The sequence below is a fragment of the Propithecus coquereli genome, unplaced genomic scaffold (genome assembly GCF_000956105.1).
Source record: "Propithecus coquereli isolate 6110/MARCELLA unplaced genomic scaffold, Pcoq_1.0 Scaffold235, whole genome shotgun sequence".
Taxonomy (NCBI): Eukaryota; Metazoa; Chordata; class Mammalia; order Primates; family Indriidae; genus Propithecus; species Propithecus coquereli.
The window spans coordinates 2,462,732-2,475,107 of NW_012147897.1; the positions used below are offsets into that span (position 1 = coordinate 2,462,732).

Genomic DNA, 12,376 nt, shown 5'->3' on the forward strand with positions numbered 1-12,376 from the left:
GAGGTGAGGGCAGCAAGGGTTGGGCACCACCTGGTGGCCATAAACTGCACTACATGCCACCATCCACTTCCACCCCTCCGCGCCGCCCCCCCACACAAACACAACCACACACCTACACACAGCTGATCCTAGCTCCTTCTCTAGGGCCCCAACCCACTTCATGCTTACCACGCCTACACCCCACAACAGTCCTGCGCAGACTGGAAATGAAGACCCTGTCCTCCTGAGTCTCCTTCCTCTGTTGCAGAGAAAGAGCCCTTGGAGGGGAGTCAGACGGGCAGGGCTCACATCCTGACCTTGGCAGATTATTTAACCTCTGTGAATCTTAGGCAACTTGGCTATAGAATGGACTGACAGTATATACTCTGCAGAATCACTGTGAGGTTTAAATAAAATGTAAAATTAAACCATTAAGTTGGGGGGGGCAGGGCAGCTATAAGAAGCCAATGAGGCCAAACCTTGTGTTCCGTGACCTGGTGAGGGCTGCCCGCAGGCTCTGAGCAGAGCCTCCTCCCATGCTCCTCCCGCCCCGCCTCCCCTGGCATCCCCAGACAGCTGCCCCTCCCACCTGTGCAGGGAGCTCACCTCCTGCCAGAGCTCCACCCAACACCAGGGCTCATCATGGGGCAGCAGGGATCCCACCTTCCAGGGCATCTCCCAGTCCTCTCTCTGTACCCCCATCCCATTGGTCACCAAGTCCTGCCAATCCCACATCTCTGGAATTCCTCTCCTCACCCAGCCCTGGACACAGAGCACCAGCCATAGAGTGATCCCTGCCCACACTCCCCCCTTGCAATCATTTCTCTGCTTTCCAGCAGGATCTTCCTCAAATGCACGTCTGAGTCACTCTCCTACTGAAAACCTTTCCCTGGCTCTCCACTGCCCACAGAATAAAGCCAAACTCCGCAGCCTGGCATTCCAGGCCTTTCGAGATCTGGCCTTGTCTCACCTCCACCTCTCCACTCCTCCACCGGCCAGTGCCTCCCTCCTCTGGGCCTTTGCAAGAGCAGTTTGTCCTAGCAGGAGTGCCTGTCCCTTTTTGCCTGCAGGAAAACACCACCTGCTCATGTTTCCACCCTCACCGTTGTGCTGCTCAGGGTTACGATCCTGCCTGGAGCCCCAAGGTTGGGCATCACGTCGGGTTGTCACGGCCTGCATCTGAGCTTGGATCTGTCTCCCCAATAAACTGGGAAGCCTTCCAGACCAGGGACAAGGATGACATTAGTCCGGGGCCTCCACACAGGGACCTGCATGCAGGAGGAAGTATTTGCAGGTTGTTTACTCAATTTGGTGACAAAGAGGGCTATGTCACAGCATGGACCTCAAGGATGGGTTGGGCCAGACAGCAAGTGTGGGGTGGGGAGGGGAGCAAAGTCCCTAGGGTTTGTGCCCAGGTTGTGTTTCCCCTCTGCCCAAAGGCGTGTGGAAGAGATACACATTCAGGGCTGGGGCTCCTAGGTAGAAGAGCAGCCACATCAGCCCACACTGACCCTGCTATCGGCCAGGTGCTGTTAGAATAGCCATCTTTTATTAGTCTTGGGCCAGGAACTACTGACCACCACCCCACCTTGGTCCCACTGGCCAAGCCTGTGTCCTGTGCTGTGAGAGGACAGAGATAGACTGTAGGAGCCCAAAGCGGCCGGGCAGGGCAGGGGCCTGGAGGGCCATGACCCTAAGGGAAAGCAAGAGGCCTTGAGTCCATTCAGCACAGAGGAGCAGGTTCCAAAGCCTTGAAAGGCTGGGGACCGGGGGAAGAGGAAGCAAGGGGAGCTGTAGTCCCCAAAGCAAAGCTGGCATCCCAGGGCATTGTGGTGGTCACAGGATGGACCTGTCCCCTTCCTCTCTGCCCCTCCCCCAAGAACAGAGACCCCAGCACCCAGCACCCTCACATATCCTTCCTATTAGGAAGAGATGAACAGGGGAAGGGGGAGAAGGAGTGTCAGCAAATGGGGGACAGGCCCAGAGACTTTACTGGCCAGAGCCTCCTCGAGGTCCCCCACCTGGAGTCTGCCTCTCTGTGTCTGTGCAGGGCTAACTCTCCCAGGCAGGACAGCTGGGGACTAACTCCACAGATACAACTGGGGCTGGATCTGGTGTGGAGTCTGACCCAGGGATATCCCTTTGACAGGACCCAGAGAAACTGGGATGTGGGACTTATGGGGACATGGACAGGCATCGCTGCATCTAGGGAGAGGGTTCAGAGGTCCAGGCCCGGGTTATATGGGCACTCAAGACCAGGGCAGGCCACTTCTTCCGCACAGCTTCCCTGACTGCTTCGGCCTCTCAGTTTTCCCTTTCTAGGCTACAATCTCTGCCAGCCAACATGTCCTCTCCCTGTTCCACGGCCAGGCCCCTCACCCACCATCCACCCATAAACTGCACCATCTGGCACAGGTCTGGCCCAGGGAATACCCCAACAGGTCTCTCGCTCTCCCAGAAGAGGGGCTGGGCACAAGGGGCAGGGGCTCCAGCAGCCAGGCAGTTCCAAGGGGCATCTGCCTCTCCCAGTTCTGTTTACCCCCACACACCCCATGCACAAAGTCTGCAAATAGCCCCATGGGGGAGTATTGGTAGAAAGAAATAGATTTATTCTCATGTACAAAGCGGTCAGCCCACGGGACCATATACAACAGTTGCACAGAGTCCTAGAAAAACGCATCTCTCTAAAGGCAACTCAGAATAGGTAAGGCAGGTGGCCCCCCTCCCCCCACCCCACAACACACAGAACGAAACAGAGAAGAAGAGAGAAGCCAGTGGCCGGGTTGACCCAAGAGGCCTGACCCTATGGAGTCTCCCAAGCCCCGGGGCACAGGTGGATATGGCCTTGAAGAGGAGAGAGCCCTGCAGGACTGAGCCAGGTTCCTCTCTGGCTGCAGGAATAGGGGAGGGGCTCCGGCCAAGGGGATACACTCAGGGGCCACTGAGGGACTCAGGGTTGGGCTCTCTGTGCCCAAGGGTAGCAGAGACAGTCCACAGCCTCTGTGGGACCCCACAGAGCTATGGAGCCATTTTAGATACTGATCTATAATGGGTCTTAGAGAACAGATTGTCTCGCCCTCCTGTTTTTCCAAGGCAGGGGGAGGGACTTGCCCAGGGTCACACAGGCAGGAGGAGGCATGGCTGACACACCCCTGGGCCTGTCTCCCAGTGCAGGGACCCTTCCTGCCTGTCATTCTCATCCTGCTTTCTTTCTGAGCCCCCTCTCCCCAGAGCACTGAGCTGCCCCTCTGGCAGCTTCCTTCTGGAGCCCCTGGAGCCCCCAGGTGCCCATCTCCCCATCAGTATGGTGGTGGTCCTCCGGGCACCTGCACCCCATGGCTATTTCTAGTCCTCCAGCAAAACTAATGACTGTTTGCAAGACCCCACCCTCTGCTCACTCAGATGCCCCACCTTCCCCTTCCATGGGGATCCGGAGACCCCAAGGGGTGGGCATCCTCCAGAGGAAAGGGCACAGATCTGGTGTGGCGGAATGGGGCACAGGAGAAACTGTCCAGCTGCTCAGAGAAAGAATGGCTTGGGGAGGACTTGCCGAAGTGTGGTCAGTGGCAGAGAGCGGGGCCCACCGTCCATTTGGTCACCCCTGTGCTCTCAGAGGACAAATTACAAAGTCTCGGTGAGGGTGGAAGTCTTGCTTCCATTATACAGACGAGAAAGCTGAGGGCCAGGAAGGTCAGTACTTGCTCAGCGTCACATGGGAAGTCGTGATCTAGAGCCCAGGACCCGTGGCTCTGGTTCCCAGCGCATCTGGCCAGACCAGTGGAGGGATGTGGGAGGAGGCCTGGGCAGGGAAGGGTCCCTGGAGGGCATCACTCAGCATCAAGGCTGCAGCAGCCGTTGATGGGGACCCTAGTGCCATCCAAATCAGGCACCTCGTACTCCTCATCCAGGAAGTCCAGCGAGTTGTTGCTTGGGAGGCCGCGGATGGTGAACTTGTGGGACACTTTGGTCCAGTGCTCACGGTTAGAGGCCACGCGCTCATACAGCTCTGCCGCTTTGGGGAACAGGTCCTGCAACAGCCTGTGGGTGTATGGGGCACGGTTAGAGGTCAAAAATCAGACTGCGGGCAGCAAGAAAGATTAGGGCTATACCACAGGTAGAACTTCCACAAGAGTATAAGGCACAGGACTGGATCCACAAGGAAAGCATGATGGTCTCTTCCCACTGGGGACCAAGGAGGAAGTGAAGGGCCCATTTAGGGGCAAAGCAGGGAACAGCTGTGCCCAGAGGCAGGGGGGTGGATCAGTGGGAGCTGGGCCAGGCCAAACTCAGCTCGTGTGTTTGCTGTGATGTCCTAGCTGGCCCCAGCCTCCCTGAGCAGGCTGCCCAGCCACCCCGGGGGCTCACTCACTTGTAGATGGGCATGGCGATGTGCTCCATGAAGCTGATCTGCAGCTCGGGGATGTAGGCCTTCTCGCGGTCCATCATCTCCATCGGCCTGTTGCCCATGGCCTTCTCCTGCCGGCGTCAAGTCGTCAGGCCCGCTCCTCCCGTTCCCCCATCACCTACCAGGGTCAGGCCAACCCAGCCCTCCCGGCCCCAGGCCAGGAACCCTCCCCCAACACGGACATCCTGGGGTCACTCCACACCTACCAAGTCTCCCTGGGAGAAGAACTCCTTGTAGATCAGCTCCTGAAAGGCCAAGAATCTCATTATATCCTGTGCGTGGGATCCACCTGCCCAGGCTCCTCTGACAGTCCATTCCCAGGAGGGCACATTGAGGCCCAGTGATTCAGTCCCACCTCAGGACCCGTCTTCACCAGGCTGAGCCTGGCAGTGGGATGGCCCCAGATAGGGAGGAGTAGCTGGGTTCTGGCCCACCTTCCACAAGCCACTGACTTGCTGTGTGACCCTAGGTAAATCTGCGTCCCTCTCTTTATCTTCCCATCTGTCACCTTCAGATGGTCTAGGTTTCTGTCTCCCCAAAATACAGCCTGGCTGACCGCAGCACAGAGAGGGGGCTCTGGCTGCAGGGGGCCACACAGAGCCAGGCAGGTGTGCAGCCTATGACTTCCCGGGGAGGGGCGACACTTACCGCGATCTTCCTTGTGGTCTTCCAGCCCTTGGTCTGGTCAGAGAGGTCACAGGAGGTCATCAGGAGGCAGAGGAGGAGTCTGTGGTGCTGCTTGTTGGTTCGGTCATAGCCCACTGTTGGGGGAGGATGGCATCCAGGAGAGGGCCCAGCCTCCTTGCCCCTGTGAGGATGAGGCTCCCAGGGCCCACCCAGAGGGGCCCAGGGAATTGGGCAGTCTAGATGGGCACCCAGGGGCCAGTGCTGGGTCTGTCTGGTGGCACTGTGCAGCCAGGGCAGGGGTTGATGTCGGAGGGGGCTGTCACTCAGAGGAGGAGCAGGCTTATCCCAGGGGGCAGAGGGCTGATCCCCTGGGGACACTCCCCAACAAATCCTTCCCTGGCTGTCCCTCCCCAGCCCCGAGGCCCGGGGCTAACAGCAGGCACCTTCGGCCATCTTCTGCAGGTCTTTGAAGATGCGGAGGTGGTGGGCCAGGTCCGTGGCCAAGATGATGTCCCGCATCAGGTCCAGCATGCGCTGGTAGTCCTGGGCCCGGGCAGGGGGAGGGGTGTCATGGCCTCCTGCTGGACAGCCCCACCCATTCACACCCACCCCCAATGAGCCTCCACCTCTTGGCTCCTTCTCCAGTCCCCAGCCAGCTGCCAGCTCCCACCTCCCATCCCCACCCCCGGCCCCATCACCTTCCGGGAGAAGTGGTCGAAGATGTTGCAACCGTGGGTGTTGAGGATGGCGATGGCCTGAGCGAAGTGGTGCCTCTGGGGGGAGAGGAGTGATGGGGGCCCAGCTGGGGCAGAGGGGCTCCCCTCACCACTGACCCGAAGGGAGTGAGCAGGGCCTGGACGGGCTCCAGCCTCCAAGGTCAGCAGAGCAAACAGCGGGAGTCAGGGGCCCCACTTCCCTTTCTGAGCTTGGTGTGACCCTTTGTGTGACCGGGGGCAAGTCCCTGGCCAGCTCTGAGCCTCAGATTCCTCAGCTGTCACGTGACATGCAGGGACCCGATAAGGTAAGCTCTGAGCGCCTCACAAGCTGGAAAAATTCTGAAATGATCCCTCGGAACCCTAGACACTAATTCATGCAGAAAACATTTGTTTGCTGACAAGGAGAAGCAGAGATGAGGCGAGGGCAAGGCCCCCGTCTCCTGCCGCTGAAGGGCTGTCACTCAGAGGAGGAGCAGGCTTATCCCAGGGGGCAGAAGGCAGAACCAGGGCTGCCACCAGGCCTCCCAAGAGGGGGGGGGAGAGCACCTCGTCTCTAGGGGTGTGCAAGCAGGGGCAGCTTCTGCAGGGGGTGTTGCGGGAGGCAGCATGGGGCAAGGCGACCTTGGAAATTTGGTTCCCACTGTGTTCCAAGCCCTGTGCCAAGTACAGGGAACTCAGAGATGTCAGACTTTGTCCCTTCCCCCAGGTGGGGGTGGGCAGACCCAAAGCAGATAATCGAAGGCAAAGCTGAGTGTGCTGGGAGAGGAGCCCATCCCCAACTTGGAGGAGGGGCTGCACGAGGTGTTCCCAGACAGCCAAAGGGAAAGGTGCAGAACACAGGTCCTTCAGGAAAACGAGCCCTACATGCCCTGGACGTGGCTGCAGCTCTTGCAGCCTGTCTGGAGAGCGTGGTTTAGAAGTAGGAGGAGCTGGGTCTTAACTCTCCAAGTCTCTAGCCTTACCGGGAAGAGGTGGACAGGGGTGGGGACAGTGGCAGTACCTCCATGACAGAGCCCTCGGAGCTGTAGAGTGCAGCCAACACAGATTTCTGGAAAAGCCCAGGAAAACTCCAGTCACTCCTCACATGTGGATCCAAGTGCCACTGCGTTAGGCTAAGCATTGTCCTGCTCCTTCCCACCCTCTCCTCGTCTCCCAGGGCCACCTGGGAGAGCCTCCTCCTATCTCCAAACCCAGCTCCTGTTCTCACCAGCTCCCACCTTCCTCAGGCCGGGACGGTGTGAGACTGCCAGACTCCCCAGGAGGGTCCCCACTGCAAAGAGGGGCAGGGTCTCACCGAGGCCACCTGGAAAGAGTTGTTCGTGCCTCTGTGGTCCAGGTCGTGACACATGCAGGAAATAAACAAGGCAAAGATCTCGATATCCCTGATGGGGAGGCAGAAAGGAGAAAGAGGTCAGGCTGCTGCTTCCTCCACAGGCCTCTTAGAGGAGGGACAGCTAGATGAGATGTGCAGGAGCCAGTTGGACAGGAGGTGGGGACACGTGGGTCCCCTTCCTAAAAAAATGCTTAGCCTAAGTTCTGGTTTGGAGTTTGGCAGAACTAGGTTTAAATCAGGCCCATTATTCACCGGCCCCGTGGCTGTGAGCAAGTTCCTCCTAGAAAGAGGGGCTGTTCAGAGGATCTGATGAGGTGGTGTAAAGTGCCTGCCACACAGGAGGTGCTTCCTTGTCCCAGGGAAGGGGACCCCAGTGGCTGCCAGATGTGGGGGAGATGCAGCCACTCACTCGAGGTAGTTGGCGAGCTCCAGGTTCTTGTAGAGCAGGTAGCAGAAGTGGGAGACGGAAAAGGCGTGCATCCAGTTGTGGTAGGGGGGGTCCCGGTAGCCCTTCTTCACCATCAAACAGAACCTGGGGGAGGGGAGGGGACAGCAGAGGGGCCTCAGCCTCTCCTCCTCCAGGAAGCCCTTCAGGCTCTGCCCAGTCCCAGATCTTGCCACTAGTGACAGTCCCAGCATCTGGGACCTGCTTCCCTTCGTGGATAGGGAGGCCCTCTAAGACTGGCCTCCCCTAGTTGACCTCAAAGAGACCCCTCCCCAGAACACTGGGGACAATGGATGTGAAAGTGGAGGACAGAGGGAGGCGAGACTGGGGCAGTCTGCGCGTGGACACACCGGGCCAGTGTCGGGCAGTCGATTTTGTAGTTATTGATGAAGTTCATGTCCTGCAGCATGCTCAGGATGGCCTGGGGAGGGCGGGAGGGAGGGCCAGACAAGAGTGATGGTCAGTATCAAAATGGGATCTCCGCCTGGACCCTTCTTCAAGACCCACACTCAAAATTTTGGAGTCTTAGAACCTTAAATCTAAACTAGAGAACCATAAAATAGCCAAACCCAGCATTCTCAGAGCTGTGAACTTTTAGAAATCCAAGGGATCTAAGAAGGAAGATGCAAGAACTCTCGGAACCAAGCTCACACAAAATCTTAGAAAACAGGGAGAGGGTGCAAACCCTGAGGCCACATGCCCTTGGCATCATCAGTTCAGGAGCAGCCTTTGGGACCATCCAGTCCAGCCCCTGGCCCCTGGGCAGGCCACAGCCCCATGAGGGCAGACTACACACCCACGGCCTCTCCAGGGAACCTCCACAGACTTCCTTGAAGACTCTGTCTTACCAGGAAGTTCTCACGCACATCTAACTCAAACCTCTGGCCCTCCGCCTCCCTGGTCAAGTGGAGGAAGGCCGGCTCACCATGGAGGTGTCATCCTCGGGCAGAGAGCGAGGGGTGTAGGTGAAACTGGCAAAGTTGGAGTCAATAGCAGCCACGGGCTGGATCCCGTCATGAAGAAGTTTAGTATATTCGTCATCAGAGACCTGGAGGGGGCCAGCCAGGGCATGAGAAGACAGCCTCCACCCCGGCCAGGGTCCTCAGCCTCAAATTTCCACAGCAGGTGAGGAGTCCCTCACCCAGAGTGTGCCTCAAATTTCCACAGCAGGTGAGGAGTCCCTCACCCAGAGTGTACTACAATTGGGCCATCACTCCATGGATTGTCCCTGGGCAGGAGATCCCCACCCTCCCCTCACCACCCTACAGCCCACCTTCTACACCTCCCTGCCTGTGATGACCCTTTACCTGAAACAGCCTATCCTCAGCAAATGTGTCACCCCTATGACACCCCCAAGCCATGGCAGCCTTTCATAGATACTAAATCTAGTTTCCCCCTTTTAGGGGGAACTGCCTGGTGTCTAACCTTAATCTTTCCTACTATAGCTTTTTTTTTTTTTCTAGTCAAGTGCAGTAGTGAGAAGAGGAAAGAGGGGAAGTAGTAGAACCATAGTTTTGATCATATTAACGAAGTCTGGGACTTTTTGGTTTGCACACAGGTGACAGGAAATGTCCAAATGAACAGTGACTACTCTATACTCTGAACTAAGGTCTGGGCCAGCTTTTCTGACACAGGGTCTGGGAACAGGATGAAATATCAGCAAAGAGGACTGCCAGGGCTGCATGACCATTGTACCTGGGCCGCTGTGGGGAAGGTCCTGGCTTTCAGTAATTCCCAAGATGGGAATTATTCCCTGGACATGGGGAAAACCTGGCTGAGCCAAGTTCTTTCCTGGGCTGGTCCTGCCAGCTCCTTCCAGCCTTGGGGCTGAACTCAGAAACAGCTTGGAAGAGAGCTCTAAAAGTAAGTGTAAAGAGGGTGGTCCCAAGGGAAGCAGGAGGCCTAGTGTCCCTCTGGGTCTATCTTCTCACCCTCAGGAGGTGGTGATCCGAAAGCCCAGCCTAAACCTGGGCCCCTGAGGATTCTGGGAGGAGGACAGACTGCTTGCAGACCTCACTCACCTTCATGTGGTACATCATCATCTCGTTGGCCAGGTGGCTGCGATACTGGGCCTCATTCACTTTTTTGTACAGGAGAGACTGGGGGAGAGAAGGAAAGGTGGGGCTCGAAGAAGGTGGCTGTGAACTCTTAGAAATGCCCAGGACTGGGACAAAGGGGTCTGGCAGAAACCCCCTTCCTGTCCCATTCTGGCCCCAGTCTGAGCCCTTGCACTCCAGCCCAGAGTACAGACCCCACCCTCACCTTTATCCAGACACCTCCTCTCCCCTCCCCCAAACTCCTCTTCCCCAGGTCCTCTTAGCATTTCATCTGGCACTTTGCACCCCTCCCGGGCCTCACACAGACTTCAGTGATGGAGCCCGGGGCCACTGCCGGGAAAGAGAAGCAGGGAGGGGGATAATGTCAGGGACCTGGGGGTTGGATTCCCAGGCCAGAGTGGCCAGCAGACCTGGACAATGAGACCCAACATTTCCTAAAAAGAATCTGAGCAGGGGCTTGGGTTGAGGTTGCTTCCAGAGAAAGGGGGAAGTTTTGACAACTGGAATTTCTCATGGTTCTGGGAGGCTGAGTGGACAGGGCAAGAAATAGTATTCCCAATTTTCAGATGGGAAACTGAGCCCAGAGGTGGCCAATGTGTACTGAAGGCTGCACAGCACCCCAGCAGCAGGGCTGTGAGTCCCAGACCAGGGGATCCACCCGTCTGGACAGAGCAAGGTGAGCCAGCCAGTGGGGGAGGAGAACGGAGGGTCCCGCCCCGGCCCCGCCCCGCCCCGCCCTCACATGGGCGATGCTGATGCCGCAGTAGATGGAGAAGGCGGTCGCCAGGTCCTCGTCGAACTTGCTGAACCACGGCCCATTGATCTTGTTCACCAGCTCGGCCACACCGATGACCTCTGGGGAAGGGACAGGGGCTAGGAATGACTGGTTGAGGGGTTCCGCGGGGACCTGCGCTCGCGGAGTTCCCACAGGTGACGCCCTAGGCGTGGACCCCGCGCCCCCCTGCTTCGCGACGCTCCAGGTGGTGGGGAAGGGCCGCCCCGCCCCCCGCTCGGCCCCGCCCCCGCCCCGCGGCGCGGGCCTGCACCCTGGTTCTCGTTCTTGATGGGGAAGCACAGGATGTTGCGCGTGCGGAAGCCGGTGCTGTCGTCCACGCCGCGGTAGAAAAGCGGGTGGGCATACGCGTCGGGGATGTTCAGGATCTGGCCGGTGGTCGCCACGTGGCCTGCGATGCCCTGGTCGGCCGGGATGCGGATCTCATAGGTCTGCCGCGGCCGGGATGGAGAAGAGGGAGAAGTTAGTGGCCCGGCCACAGAGAGGCCCATCAAACGTCGGGCCTGCTCCCCAGCGCCCCCGGCGGACTCTCAGACACCCCCTAGGGCCACGCACTTCCTCCACACTCCCTCACCTCATCGTCCACCACGCCCCCGTCGAACACCTTCGCCACCAGCTCGTTCTGATCCAGCAGGAACACGGAGCAGCTGGGGAGGGGTACGGGGAGGGTTGGTCTGCAGGGATTTCTGGATTTCCGAGGTTAGGAGGGGTGCTTGCAGCTCAGACACTCTCCTGAGCCTGGCCGATTCCAGGCACTCATCTATTCAAATGATTTTTTTTTTTTTTTGGAGCACCTACTATGTGCCAGACACTGTTAGAGGCTGAGGATATATGGCAAGCAAAGCTGGCCCTGCCCCTGCTGTCATTAGAGCTCACAGTGTAGCGAAGGAGACAGGCATAAAATAAAGGGTCACTCGAAAGGCGATAGGGTCCCACAAGAAGCCAGCCAGGGGGAAAAGAGGGAAGGAAATGAGGGATGCGGACTGAGGCCCAGAGCCTCCGTCACCGAATCCCCTGGGTAGATTCACTCACATCTCCGCGTTGCTGAGGTTTCTGGCCTCTGTGATGATCTCCTGGAGCAGGACAGAGACGTCATCTGGGGGAGGGAGAAGCATGGGGCAGTGGTGAGATCAGGCTGGAGCGCCAAGGCCAAGTCCTCCCACCTCTCCTCCCCAAACGCCAGCCCCCACACCCGCCCCACACCAGGCATAGAGGAGAAAGTGCGCTCACCCAGGTGAGTGAAGAGGTTCTTTGCCACTTGGAGAAGAGCCTGGAATGGAGGAAACGGAGATCACAGGTTTGGGTTGCAGGGCTACCCTATCCAGCCCCCTGCCTTCCACAGCCCCGGGGTCTTCTCATTCCTCCCCTAGGGCTCCCGGGACAGGCTGGAAACTGTCAGTGTCCAATTATGTCATCTGGCTACTGAGTTAAGGAGCAGGGAGGAATAGCCCCAGTGCAGGCGGGTGGGAATCTAATGCGTGTCTGACATTCACCTAGGGAGGGCCCTAGCCGCCCAGATGTGGCTGTAGTGCCCAAGTTGAACACTAGAGGGAGATCACACACAGTGCCTGCGGCCAGTGGTGTGGTCCCAAGGAACTACTGATCTTCCTCTTTAAGAGGCCTCCAAGTCACCAAGTTACCTAGCGGCCTCCAAGTCACCAAGTTACCTAGCGGCCTCCAAGTCACCAAGTTACCTAGCTGCCTCCAGCAGGGCAGCCATCCATCCAGAAAGACCTGGGCATTTTCCCTTGCGATGGCTTTCTGGGGCTGAGAGCTGGGTAAGTTGGTCCCCAAGAAAGGCTGAAGGTTCATCACTCACCTGGCACTCACACTTGAGCTTTTGCTCCTTCTGGAAGGCCAGGGTGCTGGTGAGCACTGTGCTCGTGTAGTGGAAGCAGTGCTGGATCACGTGCTCATCCTGGTCCTTGAACCTGAAGGAGGGGCGTGGGGGTCACCCGAGAGGGAAGGGAAGGCAGGCTTCTCTCCCTGTTCTCCTAACTTCCATTCGGCCAGCGTATCAC

At 58.1% G+C, this 12,376-nt stretch overlaps 1 protein-coding gene across 1 annotated transcript in view; it reads right to left on the reverse strand.

Moving 5' to 3' along the window:
* Window positions 1-2,567: 2,567 nt before the first annotated feature.
* The window catches only part of PDE2A (phosphodiesterase 2A, cGMP-stimulated), a 64,917-nt gene continuing 55,108 nt past the window's right edge, over window positions 2,568-12,376 (reverse strand). Inside the window, exons 13-30 of the mRNA XM_012645719.1 lie at window positions 12,175-12,286; window positions 11,586-11,625; window positions 11,388-11,451; window positions 10,930-11,002; window positions 10,609-10,786; window positions 10,305-10,417; window positions 9,527-9,604; window positions 8,431-8,553; window positions 7,856-7,926; window positions 7,470-7,592; window positions 7,022-7,109; window positions 6,728-6,775; window positions 5,710-5,784; window positions 5,455-5,554; window positions 5,033-5,145; window positions 4,591-4,629; window positions 4,349-4,455; window positions 2,568-4,017 (exon numbers count right to left, since the gene is read on the reverse strand). Of these exons, the coding sequence (XP_012501173.1) occupies window positions 3,807-4,017; window positions 4,349-4,455; window positions 4,591-4,629; window positions 5,033-5,145; window positions 5,455-5,554; window positions 5,710-5,784; window positions 6,728-6,775; window positions 7,022-7,109; window positions 7,470-7,592; window positions 7,856-7,926; window positions 8,431-8,553; window positions 9,527-9,604; window positions 10,305-10,417; window positions 10,609-10,786; window positions 10,930-11,002; window positions 11,388-11,451; window positions 11,586-11,625; window positions 12,175-12,286 (1,756 nt within the window). The 3' untranslated portion in view covers window positions 2,568-3,806. The remainder of the gene's footprint in view (window positions 4,018-4,348; window positions 4,456-4,590; window positions 4,630-5,032; window positions 5,146-5,454; window positions 5,555-5,709; window positions 5,785-6,727; window positions 6,776-7,021; window positions 7,110-7,469; window positions 7,593-7,855; window positions 7,927-8,430; window positions 8,554-9,526; window positions 9,605-10,304; window positions 10,418-10,608; window positions 10,787-10,929; window positions 11,003-11,387; window positions 11,452-11,585; window positions 11,626-12,174; window positions 12,287-12,376) is intronic.